Consider the following 17,922-nt stretch of genomic DNA (forward strand, 5'->3'; position numbering starts at 1 on the left):
GACCCGGACTGGACTCCCCATGCCGCGTTGTTCCTGGAGCAGGGGTTAGGTAGCATAGTGTAGTGCGGGTGCTGGTCGTGGGCACAGTACCGAGCACAGCGGCCAGTAACCCTAGCCCTGTCCTGTGCTAGACGGTATGGTGTTGATGCAACTTCCCGTCTCGTCAGCCGCTCTGCTGTGTCGAGCTGTCGTTTGGCTGATGTCACGGGAGTGGTTGGTCACATTAATTGGTCGTGATGCTCTATTGGGGAGATTGGTCGAGGCAGACGCGATGGGGTTATTGCCGAGCCGGCCTCAAGCGAGATAGAGAATCGGCATCTCGTCCGAGGCTTTACGCGCGGGGCCTCGAGCGAGACGGAGAATTGATTCCCTGTCCGAAGCCTCGAGCGAGGCAGAGATTCGGTAGGCCATCCGAGGCCTTTCGTGCAAGGCCTCGAGCGAGGCGGAGAGTAGGTGGCCTCAGACAGGGCCGGGGTTTAGCCAATAGTTGTCTCTTGGCTTTGATTTTGATGGGGTCTAAGCGATTCTTTCGGTTGTTGCTTAGGGGACCTCTTTTTATAGTACCCGACAGTAGCATTCAAGGCTTGCTCATGATCTAATAGCAAGGGCAAAGCAAAGAAAGAAGAATCAAGTGATGATGAAGATGCTAGTGACATTGATGATGAGGCCATGGATCTCTTTGTGCGCAAGTTTGGAAGATTCATGAAGAAGATGGGCTATGGTGCAAGAAAGAGAAGAGACAACAAGAGCAAAGATTATGTGAGAAGATGCTACAAGTGCAAGAGCAATGATCATGTTGTAGTGGATTGTCCCTACAATAGTGACAATGATGAAGATGAGAAAAAGAAGAAAAAGAAGGAGAAGAAGATGACATTCCAAAAGAAGAAGAAGGGTGGTGGCTATGTGGTAACATGGGATAGTGATGCATCATCTGAGGAGAGTGACTCTAGTGATGATGACAAGAAATCCAAGAAGAAGACACTTGCAAGCATAGCCATCAACAACAAGCCATCCATCTTCGACGCTCTATCAACTTGCCTCATGGCAAAGCCTACCAAGGTAAAATATGATGTGAGTGATAATGATGCTTGTGAAAGTGATGATTGTAGGACTAATGATGAGGAGGAGGAGTACACCAAGGAGGAGCTCATGGACATATTGGAGCAAGTCCACACTTGCTTTGAGATGAAGAGAAAGGAGTGCAAAGAATTACGCAAGAAGGTTAAATCTCTTGAGCAATCCTTTGATGAGCTCAATGCTTCTCATGAGAGTCTAAGGGAAAGCCATGAGGAGCTTGGCAAGGCTCACTCCAAGCTTGAAAAATCTCACTCCTCTCTCCTTGAGCAAGTCAAGGAGGGAGCCAAGAAGAAGCAAGTGATTGTTTCATGTGATGTGGGACTAACATGAGATATTCTTGATGAATCCTTTTATAAGCCCATTGTTGTTGCTCCCACTTACCCTTCTTGTAGCACTACCACTTCTACTTCACCTTTGAGTGATGGTTTCACCTATGATGCCTCACTAATGGTGGAAAATGAGACTCTCAAGAAGGAGGTGAATGAGCTCACTCGTGCCTTAGGCAATGCCTATGGTGGAGATGTCTGCTTGCTAAAGTGCTTGGGTAGCCAAAGTTTTCTCTCAACAAAGAGAGATTGGGCTATACCCCCAAGAAAGGCAAGGTAGCCTTTGTCACTCACAAGACTAGTTTTGTGAAGGGCAATGGTCATGTTTACACTAGAATTTGGAAGATGGGTTTCAGAGGCTCGGAAGCTCCCAAAACCATGTCAGCAAGGAATCAATTGCATGTAGATCGAAAACAGATGATTCTAATACAACACTAGAATCGGCTTTCTTCAGATAACGCCAGCGGATAACGACAGAAGCTATGATCGGCGCTGGGATGAGGCATGCTAGACTCTACAAAAAGGGAAAGATTAGAGTCCAAGTTATCTTAAATTAGGAATGATTTCTTTCATACCAAAGATTGTTACAAATCGTGCTCGTGTAGGATTCATGTCTAGACTCTGGGTATAAATACCAAACCGTGGCTATTGTAAAAAAGACAACCAATCAATCAAATACAAGTCAATTACCTTTTTTGGCTCTGGCCACCCCTTAGGAGTAGGAGTAGAGTAGATCTCGGTGAGTTCTTTAGCAAGTACGGCTACATCGATCCACTGCTTGTTGTAAGTACTATCATGGTTTATACCTCTGTTCATATGGCTGCATCGATTCGGTCGACCCCTACTGTGGCTCTGGTATAAGCTAGTTATCGACTCTTGCCTAATTCAAGTATGGCCTGTGTGATTCTGCCTCACACCCCACTGCTTGAATTAGATTGAGGTCAAGTTATCGGCTCTACCTTTGAATGGCAGTCTTTGGTAGATTTATTAAGTTACCGATATTGCTTATTGCTTTCATTGTTTATCTAATTACAGCAATATCACTCTGCCCGATTGAGATTGATCTGGATCGGCCTTATATCTTATTTAATCCATCGTTTGCTAATCTTAAACTGATCTAATCTACATCTTAAACGATGAATTATGTTTTTATTGGCTATTTTATATCAATCTTAATCGTGCATAGCGTGCGGTTAAGGCATGTTTGATCTTGAGTAGATCTATTGGTTAGCGAGAACCGTTCCATGGCCCATCATCACAGCCTATGGGATTCTGCCTCTCACCCCACTATTGGCATCATGGAGCGGGGATCGTTAGTTGGTAGATCCGTTCCTGAGAAGGCATGACCTTAACTGTGCGCTATGCCTGAATCGGCTGTTTAGCCGATATCGAATGCTTTCACGAACAGTTCATGTCACGAGATCATTGAAGTAGAGATAAGTTGATAGATGTGTTAGCCCCATGATCTTGTTATTGTATTACGGCCTGCATGATTCTACCTCATGCCCCACTGATATTAGTAATGAGTTAGGGTCGTCGAGTCTATTGTTGTTTCTACGGCCTGCATGATTCTACCTCATGCCCCATTGGTCATGGCGATAGATGAGATCTAACATGTTCATTAGATTTATCTTTATTAGATGGTTGAGCAGTGTTGAATTATTTCTTTACATAAATAGGAGTTCAGTTACATGTAATCATTGGCTCAGTATAAACCAATCATCATCGATATCTTATTGCCATTGATTAATGTTTGCTTAAATGATATTTATTCTGAATGATAGCCGATTCTTCTTCACACAACCCCATGAGCTCTAACTGACTTATTCTCATGAATATACTAGGATCGGCTATTTAGCCGATTTCCTTCCATATCGGCTCTCATAGCCGTACTTTCGAAACTGTCTGGCAACACTGGCAAGTTCCGCCCTTAATTACTGATGAACTCTCTATCCTTGTCAATTGCAGGGTCAAATTGACTGGCACACCTCGGGAGGATTACATAGGATCGACCACCCTTGCGCTGAAGCTAGGTGGATCTGCTCCATCAAGCAGACCCTTCTGGCTTGCTGCGTGTGTCCTCGGCACGGGACAAAATTCTATGTCGACACACGTTTCTGGCACGCCCGGTGGGACACCACAATCATCATGGCGGTTCACAATAATGACAACATCCTTATGGTATATTATGAAGACCTACCTGACAAAGATAGGGATGCCATCAACAAAGCTATGGAAGAATTTTAGAAGAAGTGTTTGCTATCCTACACCAAAACGCATGACAACACGATTATTCAAAAATTTCCACTACCAAGAGTTCTACTACACGGACAAACAGATACAGTTGAAGCTGAAGAAAGGCGTTTCTTTATGGAAGCCATAGACAAATCTGTTCGTGATGCCCTGTCAAGCCACAATGAAGCTTTCGTTGATGCATTTCACAACACTGTGAAAGAGGTGATTCATGGAATTCCAGTTAGTCAGGTTGGATCGACTTGTTACAAAATTCTAGATCCATTGACCCAAGGGACTAATCCAATCAGCACTAGCCATCAAGAAGCAGCACCAGCTGGTAATGGTGAAGTCTGGGCACTTCAAGGTTCATCTGAACAAACTCCAGGTGCTACTACGAATCAGATACAGTACAATCCTAGACCGTCAATACAGCATGTGCAACAGCCGGCGGGGAAAAGTCAGAACCAGATGATCAATTTTGGCACATCAGGCCACATACCATCGTCGGCTCAGAAGATAGCACCATCCATTCAGAAGATCCGTAGAGATATAGATCCTTATGTCTATAATCAGAGACTTCAAGCAGCAAGCCAGCAAAGGACCCAATAGATTGAGATTCCACAAGGCTATCATTATGGCATGGATTATAACACCCTCCACATGATACCAAATCTAGGATATCAAGGCACACGGGATTTCAATCTATAGATGGGTCAGCAAGTACCGAGAAATCCAAATCCACAAGCTGACGAGTTGCTGCTGAAGGTGACCGAGATGATGAAGAATCAGTTCGGTCTGAAGCCAAAAGGACTGACCTTTTTGTACAAATGCCCATATCCAGAGTGGTATGATTTAGTCACTCTTCCTACAAATTACATGCTCCCGGAATTCACCAAGTTCACTAGTCAAGACAGTACAAGCACAATAGAACATGTCAGTCGGTATCTTACACAATTGGGTGAAGCATCAGTTGAGGATTCCCATCGAGTTCATTTCTTCTCCTTGTCCATGTCAGGGCTGGCCTTCACTTGGTTCTCGTCACTACCAGTCAACTCCATTGCCAATTGGGCTGACCTGGAGAAGTTTCATACATATTTCTATACTGGGACTGGAGAGAAGAAAATAACCGATTTGACAACCATGAGACAGAAGACTAATGAATCGGGCACTGAGTTTCTTCAGAGATTCCGAGAGACTAAGAATCTGTGTTTCTCGTTGAGCTTGGTCGATGATCAGTTAGCTACTTTAGTCATCTAAGGAATGCTACCGATGTGGAAAGAGAAACTGCTGGGACAGGAATTTGACAACTTGGGTCAATTGGCTCAACGAGTGGCAGCACTTAATAGCCAATTCTAGAGCATACGCAGAGATACTCGATTCCAGAAGATTACCTTAGTGGCCGAAGCTTACGATCCATATTCAGTCGATGACGGCTATGAAGATGAAGAAGAAGAGGTTGCTGCAGCTGAATGGAATTGGGGCAAGAAGACAGTAATGGTGCCAAAACCTTAGGGAAGAGGAGTTGAGGAGAGTTATGACTTTGATGTTACCAAATCAGACAAGCTCTTCGATTTCTTGCTTGAGAAGGGGCAGATCAAGTTGCCCGATGGTCATGTCATGTTGCCCCTTGATCAATTGAAGAACAAGAAGTTCTGCAAATTTCATAACGCTACTTCTCATTCCACTAATGAGTGCAGAATCTTCATGATAATCCTTTCCTAGGAGATCAAAACATGGTTGATGCTGGGCTGTTCAAAGAAAAAACTAGAACATGGTTGATGCTGGGCTGTTCAAAGAAAAAACTAAGGTTCTAACATCGGCCAAATCAAAAGAAGCTAGAACAGTTGATCCCAAGATGCAAATATCGGCTGATGAGTACAGAGAGATTAGAAGACGCTGTACCAAACAAAAGAGGAAGACGTCGAAAGTAGAGATGTCAAAGCCACGGGTCACATCTCGGATTCTATTGAATAAATGGCAGCGGCAGAAGGAAAAGGATTGTCAGCATTGGTTAAAAGATCAAGCATACCAGCATCAATTAGAAGAAGAGAAGTATGAAAGAGAACAAGCGGAATTATATTAGAATTGTCCCTTCTTTAGACATTGCTGGGATGAAGGTTTGAAGTTGCCTACTAGACATGACTGTCCAGAATGCAGCAATCAGTATTGGGAGTTTAGGCAATCTTAGATCAACCGCCGGTCTATCCATGCCCAAGATGCATATCATCATAATAACATGGATCGGCGCTTAAAAAATAAAAATATTCATGATCGGCTAGGAAAAAGAGTTGTTGACCAAGACTGGACTGATCATGAAGAAGGAAGCAACCAAAGGGAGCATGTCTGGCAGGAAGGCCAATGGTGCCCCGGAGGATTGACAAGAAGCCAGAAGAGAAGGGTGCAGCGCCTAAGGAATAAAGAGTTGGAACAGGCTCAAGTATCCGGTAAAACTCAAGTATGACATACCAAGCAGATAGCTGATATGAGGCAGCCATCGGCTAATATCCAAATGGCTTTTCTGTTGTCGTCAGAATTCAGAGTCAGTGGCGAAAGCCAACAGCCGATCCAAGCAGTCGGCTTTGAGAATCTGGATAATCCAATAGATGGCACAAATGGCAAACTAGGACAGGGCTTCACGTCGACCAATGAATTGGAAGAGATAGATATTGGTCCTGGAGATAGACCTAGGCCGACGTACGTAAGTGCTAAGTTGGATCCCGAGTATAAACAAAAATTGATTGATTTATTAAAGAAATTCAAAGATTGCTTTGCTTGGGAGTACTATGAGATGCCTGGTTTGGACCGATCGATTGTCGAACATTGGTTGCCAATCAAACCTAGATATCGGCCGTTTAAACAAGCTCCAAGAAGATTCAACCCGAACGTGCTTGATGATATCAAAAAGGAAACTGAAAGGTTGTTGGAAGCAAAATTTATCCGACCGTGTCGATATGCGGAGTGGATATCAAATGTTGTCCCTGTATATAAGAAAAATGGGAAATTGAGGGTTTGCATTGATTTTAGGGATCTAAACAGAGCCACACCTATGGATGGTTATCCAATGTCAATAGCTGATTTGTTAGTGGATGCAGTAGCCAGACACAAGGTTATTAGTTTCATGGATGGTAATGCAGGATATAACCAAATTTTCATGGCTGAAGAAGACATAGCAAAGACTGCTTTCAGGTGCCCCAACGCAATCGGTCTATTTGAATGGGTCGTAATGACCTTTGGTTTGAAGAATGCCGGTGCAACTTATCAAAGGGCAATGAATTACATTTTCCATAAGTTGATCGGCAGGATCGTTGAGATTTACATCGATAATGTGATGGTAAAATCCAAGGGATACAAAGAACACCTAGCTAACTTGCGAGAAACCTTGGAATGCATGAGGAAGCATGGTTTGAAGATGAATCCTAACAAGTGCGCTTTTGGAGTATCAGCCGAACAATTTTTTGGATTCATGGTTCATGAAAGAGGAATCAAAGTTGGTCAGAAAAGTGTAAAGGCAATTGATGAAGTGGTTCCCCCAGCCACCAAAACAGAGTTACAATCTTTGCTGGGAAAGATTAATTTTATCAGAAGATTCATTTCAAATTTGTCGGGAAGGATCCTGCCGTTTTCTCCCATGTTGAGATTAAAGAATGATCAATAATTTAGATGGGGTGATGTACAACAAAAGGCGTTTGAGGAGATAAAAGAATATATGAAGCGTCCACCCGTGCTGGTCCCTCCTCAGTATGGTAAGCCTTCAGGTTGTACATATCAGTCGATGACAAGACAATTGGATCGGCCCTGATACAAGAATTCGAAGGAAAAGAGCAAGTGGTTTTCTATCTAAGTAGGAGGCTTTTAGATCCAGAAACAAGATATTCTCCCACTAAAAAGTTGTGCTTGTGCTTATACTTCTCTTGCACCAAGTTACGGCATTACTTATTATCGGCCGAGTGCACGGTTGTTTCCAAGGCTGATGTAATCAAGCACATGTTGTCGATGCCGATACTAAATGGGAGAGTAGGAAAGTGGATTCTCGCGTTGTCAGAGTTTGACTTGAGGTACAAATCGGCTAAAGTAGTTAAAGGGCAGATAATAGCTTATTTCGTCACCCAGCATCATAAGCCAAGCATGAATCATGTAGAGCCGGTGCCTTGGATGTTATTCTTCGATGGGTCATCATGTAAGCAAGGTGATGGCATTGGTATTGTTATTATTTTGCCTCGAGGGGCAAATTTTGAGTTTGCTTTTACAACCGAACCAGTGGTTACCAATAATCAAGCAGAATATGAGGCTGTTCTAAAGGGGATTCAACTTCTTCATAATGTAAAGGCCGAAGCGATTGAAATATTTGGGGACTCATAGTTAATTATTAATCAGTTGATCGGCCTGTATGAGTGCAAAGAGGATACTCTGAGGAGATATTATGACGAGTGCCAAAGGTTGCTCAGGGAATTTCCTCATGTCTCATTTCAACACATTCTGAGGGCGCAGAATCAAGAAGCTAACCGTTTGGCTCAAAGTGCATCAGGTTATCGAGTGATTCAAGAAATCCTGAGTAATGAAGCCTCGGATAATGATTGGAGAATTGAGATAGTCGACTACCTTAGAAACCCGTCACAGAGAGTTACCAAAAAGCTAAGGTATAAATCGACTAAGTATGTTTTACTAGATGATCAGCTGTATTACAAAACAATCGATGGGGCATTACTCAAATGTCTAAATCAAGAAGAAGCCAAGGTTTTGATGGGCGAAGTGCATGAAGGGATATGTGGGGCTCATCAATCGGCTTATAAGATGAAATGGATTATTCATAGAACTGGATACTTCTGGTCAACAATATTAGAAGACTGTTTTGAATACTACCAAGGATGCCAAGACTGTCAACGTTTTGGTAATGTCCAGAAATCACCTGCATCGGCCATGAACCCAATAATTAAGCCATGGCCGTTCCGAGGCTAGGGAATTGATTTGATTGGCCAGATCTTTCCACCCTCAAGCAAAGGGCATAAGTTCATATTGGTAGGAACAGACTACTTCACCAAGTGGGTTGAGGCAGTTCCCCTGAAAACGGTAACTTCAAAAAATACGGTTGATTTTGTCGATGAGCATATCGTGTATCATTTTGGGATTCCTCAAACCATCACTACCGATCAAGGGACCATGTTCACATCAGAGGAATTCAAAGATTTTGCTGCCAGTATGGGGATCAAGCTGCTAAATTCGTCCCCTTACTATGCTCAAGCTAATGGCCAGGCAGAAGCATCCAATCAAATTATGATCAAGCTGATCAAGAAGAAAATTGAGGAGCAGCCAAGGAAGTGGCATTCGATGCTTAATGAGGCGTTATGGGCATACAGGATGGCCTATCATGGATCAATTAAAACATCACCTTATGAACTTGTGTATGGCCATAATGTAGTTCTTCCTTAGGAAGTTCAGACTGGATCGAGGCGTGTTATGTTATAGAACGATTTGACAGCCGAAGTCTACAAAAATCTTATGATGGATGGCTTAGAAGACTTAAGTTACCTTCGACTGCATGCTCTCAAAAATATTGAAGCCAATAAACTGAGAGTCGCAAAATATTACAATAAAAAGGTTAAGAATAAGCAGTTTTTTGAAGGAGATTTGGTCTGGAAAGTGAAATTGCCGATCGGGACAAAGGATAGCAAGTTCGGCAAATGGTCACCCAATTGGGAAGGACCTTATCGGATCAAACGTTGTGCTCTTGGTAATGCATATATTTTGGAGACACTAGGAGGAGAAGAAGAGTTCGACCGAGCGATCAATGGGAAATATCTACAGAAATATTATCCCAGCATTTGGATTAATAGTTAAATAGCCGATTTGTTCGGTTAACAACTCTAATAGCTAATGTCGGAAAGGTATCGCCTCCAGCACAAAAATGAACCCAAGGGGGTAAGAGCCGATATGATGTATCGCCTATAGAAGCAAGGCAAACACAGATAGAGCGATGCATGCAAATCACGAAGCAAAAGAAAATCACTCAAGACGGGGAAGTTATTTGCTAAACATCGCCTATTACAAGCTATGGGCCAGAGAATAGTTTGCTTACTATATCATCAGCCAGAGTATTGAAAGCTATAGAATTGGCTACATTCATAAAATCCTCAACCAAGTGCTCATGTTCCCAGGATCTACATCTAGAAAGTCATCAAGAAGGAGCCGACGATCTTTGCCCGAACGGACTTGGACAGCAGCCAACGCCATAGCTGCACCATGACGAACGCCATGGAGGGTGACCTCCCTAATGTGATTCGGAATGTCATGCAAGCGAATCACCGAAATGGCACCCCCAGGAATTCAGGGGACGGATAACAAAGAGATAGAAGACTCGGACCCATTGCTCCCCCAAAAAATTGCGAAATATCATAAATGGATTCAAAGATTGACCAGAGATCAACCTATCAAGGCTTCTTTGGATTGAAGGGAGCCTAAACCCTGTAGGGTCGAAGGTCGCCATGACACGAATCGACATCGGCCCGTTGTACCCAAGAAGGGGGAAAAACCACCCGCCTAGCATGTGATCAGCCGATTTCTCGGTGAAACAAGAAGCCATGGGGAAGAAGCCGGTAGCTTTCTCGGTGGGCGTTTAGCGGAACGAACAAGGGGAAGGTGTCCACGCATTTTAGCCCTTGCAAACACTAGAACAGCTCTGCGAGCATGGTGAGAAGATGCAAGTGATATCACAAGACTTCTTCTAGCCGCAGTAGCTGATTCTCTTGCTCGACAAGGCACTAGAATGAGCGACCCCCACTATGGCTCTGGTATAAGCTAGTTATCGACTCTTGCCTAATTCAAGTATGGCCTGTGTGATTCTGCCTCACACCCCACTGCTTGCATTAGATCTAGGTCAAGTTATCGGCTCTACCTTTGAATGGCAGTCTTTGGTAGATTCATTAAGTTACCGATATTGCTTATTGCTTTCATTGTTTATCTAATTACAGCAATATCACTCTGCCCGATTGAGATTGATCTAGATCGGCCTTATATCTTATTTAACCCATCGTTTGCTAATCTTAAACTGATCTAATCTACATCTTAAATGATGAGTTATGTTTTTATTGGCTGTTTTATATCAATCTTAATCGTGCATAGCGTGCGGTTAAGGCATGTTCGATCTTGAGTAGATCTATTGGTTAGCGAGAACCGTTCCATGGCCCGTCATCACGGCCTGTGGGATTCTGCCTCTTTCCTCACTGTTGGTGCCATAGAGCGGGGATCGTTAGTTGGTAGATACGTTCCTGAGAAGGCATGACCTTAAATGTGCGCTATGCCTGAATTGGCTGTTTAGTCGATATCGAATGCTTTCACAAACAGTTCACGTCATGAGATCGTTGAAGTAGAGATAAGTTGAAAGAAGTGTTAACCCCATGATCTTGTTATTGTATTATGGCATGCATGATTCTGCCTCATGCCCCACTGATATTAGTAATGAGTTAGGGTCGTTGAGTCTATTGTTGTTTCTATGGCCTGCATGATTTTGCCTCATGCCCCACTGGTCATGGCAATAGATGAGATCTAACATGTTCATTAGATTTATCTTTATTAGATGGTTGAGTGGTGTTGAATTGTTTCTTTACATAAACAGGAGTTCGATTACTTGTAATCATTGGCTCAGTATAAACCAATCATCATCGATATCTTATTGCCATTGATTAATGTTTCCTTAAATGATATTTATTCTGAATGATAACCGATTCTTCTTCACATGACCCCATGAGCTCTAACTGACTTATTCTCATGAATATACTGGGATCGGCTATTTAGCTGATTTCCTTCCATATCGGCTCTCATAGCCGTACTTTCGGAACTGTCTGGCAACACCGGCAAGTTCCGCCCTTAATTACTGATGAACTCTCTCTTCTTGTTAATTGCAGGGTCAAATTGACTGGCATGCCTCGGGAGGATTGTGCAGGATCGACCACCCCTGCGCTGAAGCTAGGCAGATCTGCTCCATCGAGCGGACCCTTTCGGCTTGCTGCGTGTGTCCTCCGCACGGGATGAAATTCTGTGTTGACAGATCAGTTTTGCAATAGATGTAAGCAAGTTGGACATATAAAGCAAGATTGCAAAAACAAGAACAATCATGCTGATGTATCCTTAATTAAGTTTGATTCTTGTTATTTGCTTACCAAGGGTGCCAATGGTGTGCATGCTAAGTTCATTGGTGCACCAATTGTGGGATCAAAGAAGAAAGTGTAACACCCTCGGTGTTACACTATACAGCTTTTTGCTAAAACACTTCATGAGCATCTTACTTGTGTGTAAATGTGTGTAATATAGGGTATAAAGCAATATACTAAACTTGAAACATTCATTTGAAACACGAAACACATGTTACATTTCATGTCGCGTTGTATTACTCAGGGTTCTAAATGAATTTTTATTGAACGGAAATGTTATGGAACACATATATGAAACTTTGGTAAAGTTTGTAGCATGACATTCATAGGCGATGATGAAATACATGCAGTCAAGAATGGGATTCGCTAGCTAGTGTATTGAATGGCTTGGAACTCAAATTCGACGCCAATCCGATCATGTTTTGGTTGAAATTCCTAAGTCGAGAAACGGATCGACCTCAAATTTTTGTAGAACGATCGGATTAGGTAGTGGCATGGTTTTAGGGTTTCCTCTAGTAGCCTGATATACTAGCTAGAGCATAAAATAGGTGGTGTAGTTACTGGACCATAGAGTTGGTTTTTGTAGCAACTTTAAAATGTGTGCAAGGCACATTCCCGGTCGGTTTCGTTGTCTAGGCGCGGTCACCGCGACCTAGCCGGTGTCACCGCTCGCACAGGCGCACCCATGCGCACCACCGTGCTGGCTGCACTGCTGCTACTGCCGTTGCCGCGCCCTAGCCGCCCGCCCATGCATCTACCACCGCACTACCTGGCCCTACCGTTGGCCCCGCACTGCAGGCCGTGCGATCATTGCTGCACCCTGGCACGCACGCACGCACACCACCACATGGACCAGTACCGCCGTTGCCATGCACTAACCGCTTGACCACCACCGTCGTCATCACGGTGCCTACTACCCTGGTCAGTACGCTGCCACCGCTGTGTAGTGTCGCTGTCCGTGTTGAGTTGCGTCACACACTATGGCAAGCCTGGTCGCTCGGCCCCACCGTCGCGTCCACCTGCCGCTTCGCATTGCGGTGCCATGAGCACGTGGCCACATTTGGCTCTACCCGCATGTCACCTTGCCGTGCATGGGAGTGCCACCTACTCTTGCCATCACTTTGGCTCATCAACGCTGCGCTGTTGCCTCCCCTGGCCGACGTCGTCCACTGTGGCACAGTACTGAGCCACCGTTGGCTTGCGGGTTATGGCATTGCGGCCAAGCGCCTTGTGCATGTATCGTTGTTCCCCTTCGCCCATGCACGCTTGTGCTTGGAGTTGATGGCCACATCCCACCATGATAGTGTTGGGCTAGCCTTGCCTAACTTCCCTGTTCCTCTGTCGCTGGGCGGTGCCAAGGCAAGCCCATAGCGTTGGCCAAATCTATGAAATTGCGTGCGCCCATGGATGGAGTAGAGACCTAGCTACACGCTGAACACTTCCACTACTGCTGCCAGCTAATGTTGAGCCCCAATTTGAAGACTCCATCCTTCGCCCTGCTCCACTCTATCCCATGTGCACCCCATTTCGCCCTGCTCCTGCCATAGTTGGTGCCATCACCACTATTCTGAGGCTTATCGTGTGCGCGTGGCCAAGCTTGCTCAGTCAGTCTCCGGTCAAGCCACCACGATCGGTAGGTTCAGGGTGAGTCATTGTTGCCCATCCTTGAGCTTGTTCACATTGTCGGTGCCTTGGCTCATGGGAACATGCCTGCCGTCATAGGGAGGAGTCCACCACCATGGAAGGAGCTTAGGACAGCATCTCCATTCACCATATCGCCTCCCATCGCTTCGCGTTGACGTCGAGGTGAGCATCGGCTCCTTAGATAGGGCTGTGAGGGTCTGGTGTGGCCGGCGAAGCCGCCTGGTGCCAGCACCACTAAGCTAGTGCACGCATGGGTGCCAGGGGACTCAGCCATGGTAAAGAAGAAAAAGGGGAGGGTGCTAGATGTGAAGACAGTGACTCAACTAAATAGTGTTCAAGTAATCTTTGTGAATAGAAAAGAAAATGGGGTTCTTTAGCCAAAGCGCCAGCCGCGCGCGGGTTCTGTTGTGGGCCGTGTAGCATGGGCTGCGTTCGCGCACCACTTTGTGGGCTGCACCAGGTGCTGCGTGTGCGCGCGGGTGGGACGCCGGAGTGGGCTGAGTCGTTCACTCGTGGGCCACGCTGTGAAATCGGTTTTCCAATTTTCCAGTGAATTACAAATGCTTATTCAATTTAGTTTTGAGCTAAACTTTGATAAATTGTAGTAAATCTTGTAGATGTCCAAAAATAGTGAAACCAAGTTTGTTAGGTTCACAAAAATACCATCTATCTGTTAGTGCAGTTAGTTCATAGTTAGTTGTGATAATGATGGGTTCATAAATTCAAACTAGAGAGCTTAGTATTATGTAGATTAATATTTGTAGGAATTTTTGTGGCAAATTGGTGATAGATATAGCTATGAGATTTTTATAGTAGGTTCATTAGATTATTATGTACTTGCTGTAAATTTTGTAGCCCTAGAGTAGTTTGATAAATATAATTGCAATTATCCTTATTTTATTATATATAGAGTAAATCGGTATTCGGAGTAAGAATACCTTTAGTTGCTATGGTAAGGTATGTCATGCTTCATACTTGTTAGTGGTAACAGTAGGTAACTTAGTACCTTGGTCGGTAGCATTAGCTTAGTAACTTGATAAGATATAGTTATTTTAAGAGCTGATGTTGCCATATTATTAAGTGTTGCATCATCATTTCATGCATGTAGATCATGAGTTGGTAGAGTTCGTGCCCATGGACGAACATGATTATGAAGAGGTCATTGAGGAGTACGAGGAGGAGATCCTCGTGTAGGAGGGAGCCCTAGAGCCTTTTGGTGCTGACTTTGCTGACCCGTCGCCTGCCCAAGGCAAGCCCCGGTGCATAACCCATATTTTATGATCACTGAATATATATATATATATGATGTGCATTTACGTTACAGGCATTTAATGGAAACTACATGCATAAATATATCTACCCATGAGTCCTACTAGTTTAGGTCGAGTAGCTGCTATGCGTAGGAATTCGGTAGCGTGAGTAACCTGCTGTTACTCGCGATAGGTGATAATTATGATCACTCATGATAAAATGGTGGTAAGGAAATGGTGACCGGGCAGGGATATGGTTTGGGAATTGGTGGGTGTAAGAGGTTGTGTCCTATGGCCAACAGGGCATAGCTTGGTTACACATTTTCCCTATCTATGTCGGTTAAGGATCGGTCGTTGCATAAGTCATCGGGGCTAGTCACAGATTTATTATCCTGAGCACATACTTGGGTATGGGCGCAGGGATGACTCGTTGCTCTCTTGTCGTGGATCCGTCTCTTTCTAGACCGACCGATTGGAGGCGGGGATGGTGGAGGTCCTTGCACCGCACTGTGTCCGAGAGTCAGGAGTGGGGGCTTGGAGTCCAAGTTTGGATGGGGACCTAGACACCTAGGACAGGAGGGTGATGGGTTAGTCCTGCTTGTGCCTAGGGTACAAGCGGGGCATGTGTTTTTGGGGTACCCAGCTGGGGGCATTGATTCGTGAATCTCTAGGCAATCCGATACGGCTTGTTTTGTGTCTAGCACCGTAGTAAGAATTGGAAGATGGAAGGTGCTAAAATGGAACTGATTGCTCAACTCTTGCTTGAAAGTAGAACAGGTGCTTCCATAGAATGGCTAGATAACAAACTAATACGGCTATTAATAATGACATCAACAATGACTCACTATTAGTACTGCTTTCTGCAAAAAGGAAACCAGCAAACCATAAAGCTTATCATATTCCTTGGAGTTGGGAAATTATTTCCACTAGTCGGATAAGTCTTGCGAGTACATTATGTACTTAGGGTTTATTTACCCCTATTGCAGGTTACACTTGAGGAGTACCTTTGTGTGGAGGATTCTTCTGGTGGGCACAGACGGATCCTCGTTCTTTATGGCTAGATGTTTATCTTAATTCCGTTGTTTAATATTCCACACTCTGACTTTGGAAATGTAATAATGTACTTTTTATGAACTTTGGATGTATTAAATGGATTAAGTATTGTAACTCATTCTCAATATTGGATCCTTGGGTAAAAATGTGGATCTTTTGGGTTCTCCCTTGGGGTGTGCCCGACGGATACTGCCCGCTATAGCTTACTTTCGAGGTGTTTAGTGTCTGGTGGAAGATGAGCGCCTCCGTAAGTGTGCTATTTCGAGTGGTTCTGCCACGATTGTTACTAGAGCCAATAATGGGTTACGAGTTCATCACTCTTTTTCAAAACTTAAAAATTTGACCAACAAAAGTTTTACGAAAAGTAGGATGCGATTGAATTATGTAAATAAGTATAAGCCCTAGCAATATGGTCTATCTAGGATAGCGGCACTGGTTTTATCTAATCAGTTTCTGCAGGTACACTGACTTACATTGTATAAGAAATCGCTTAGTATACGGAAAGTGAGTGTGCGATGTGCCGAAATGTTACGAATGCTGCTATAATCCGGCTTGAGTGAACGTATAGGACAATAGATACATCATGATAATAGCATCTTGCTTAAACTAAAATCCCCCTTCACGTATAATTGGATTAGTAAATTGATAGGATTAACTAAAAAATACTTTAATAAATGTGATGTCATTTCTCTAATCCCTTGCTTCTGATCAGGAAGGTTGTTCTAAATGGATGGTTCCTATCTCTTACAGATGAATCTAAGGTCAGGACGCGGGAGCACCAGTGCTGGGGCGGCCCACGGTCTTGGCGAGGCCCAAGGTGAGAGTGGCCAGGCCAATGAGCACGGTAACGGGGAGCGCAAGGAGGCTCCACTTCTGGCTCCTCATCCTTTTCTACCACCGCCACCGCTAATGACTCGTGCTGAGATGATGGTGGAACTGATGGCTGCTCACCGCGAGTCAGCCCATGCCATGGAGCTAATGGCACAAGCTATCGTTGGCTTCGCTCACGGAGGCCATGGGGGCAATGGTGGGAACGGGGGTGGTGCCCGCCGTCCTAAGGGACCTTCCTCTTACTAGGATTTCCTTAAGACCCACCTGTTGAAAGGTCCTTGTGTGGTTTTGGTAATTGAGTGACAACCCTAGGTGGACTAATTGTGTTTATGTGAGATACATAGGTGATTAGTCCACAAGTAAATGTGTGTGAGCAACATATGCCATGAAGGTGAAAATGGTTTGGAGATGTTGCAAAGCTCACAGATGTGATGATGTAGGATCTTATTGCACATGAGACATGACATTGAGTCATGTGATCAAGGTGAAGAAGATCAAGAGAAGACTTGGCTTGATGGACCGGTTGCAAGCGTGAAGGACAAGTCAGAGGCTTTGGAGCGATGGACCACGTGGCGGTGAAGCTTGAGCAAGACTTAGCGCCGATGGACGTAGCCAATGGTGAAAAGCAAGTGAAGTCAAGATCGATGAACCAATATGATCACATGATGATATGAAGTGGATCATATCATTGTTGATCGTGTTGGTGCATGTGTTGCATCAACATTGGAGGAGATGGAATGGAATGCGCAAGGCAAAGGTATAACCTAGGGCATTTCATTTCACCGGTCATAGGTGTGTAGAGAAGTTCATGACCGAGTTTAGGATAGATGGCCGTACTATCAAGAGGGGCAAACTTGTTTGTATATCGGTCGTCTAGTGCCACTCGAGTGATCTAACTTTGCATCGTCGCTAGGATTGAGTGGCGTGGCAAGTTGAGTGGCTAATCCTTTGGAAAATGAAAATGATAACACACATACACATGGTGGTGTACACTTGGTGGTGTTGGCACATTTACAAAGGAGAAGAAGTTGGAGTTGATGTGGATCAATGTGGTGAAGGAACGGAGGCAAGGGTTCAAAACTCCACCGGTGGAGTGTCTGACCGTAGAGTGCCACCGACACCCTATACAGAAAAGATAGGGTCTCACAGAGTGCATCGGACGCTGGTCACATAGTGACCGGACACTGGGGTCCTACGTCCGGTCAGTGGCAGCAGAGCGCGCGCAGGCATCGGTCTTCAACCGGACGCTGGCAGGGTGCATCTAGTTAGGCTGACGTACGGTGATGTAGACGATGAAGAAAAGTTGGAGAAGGACCAGACGCTGATGCTGCGTCCGATCATGACCGACCGGACACGTCCGGT

At 44.5% G+C, this 17,922-nt stretch overlaps 1 protein-coding gene across 1 annotated transcript; it reads left to right on the top strand.

The window, feature by feature from the left end:
- The first annotated feature begins 669 nt into the window (after positions 1-669).
- Positions 670-1,407, top strand: LOC136454452 (uncharacterized). The gene has a single exon (XM_066454873.1). It carries the CDS (start codon positions 670-672, stop codon positions 1,405-1,407), a length of 738 nt encoding a protein of 245 aa, XP_066310970.1.
- The last annotated feature ends 16,515 nt before the right edge of the window (positions 1,408-17,922 follow it).

The sequence above is a fragment of the Miscanthus floridulus genome, chromosome 5, assembly GCF_019320115.1.
Source record: "Miscanthus floridulus cultivar M001 chromosome 5, ASM1932011v1, whole genome shotgun sequence".
Taxonomy (NCBI): domain Eukaryota; kingdom Viridiplantae; phylum Streptophyta; class Magnoliopsida; order Poales; family Poaceae; genus Miscanthus; species Miscanthus floridulus.

Excerpts from the sequence above, each read along its gene's own strand:
- LOC136454452 (XM_066454873.1), top strand. The coding sequence starts at position 670 with ATGGATCTCTTTGTGCGCAAGTTTGGAAGATTCATGAAGAAGATGGGC.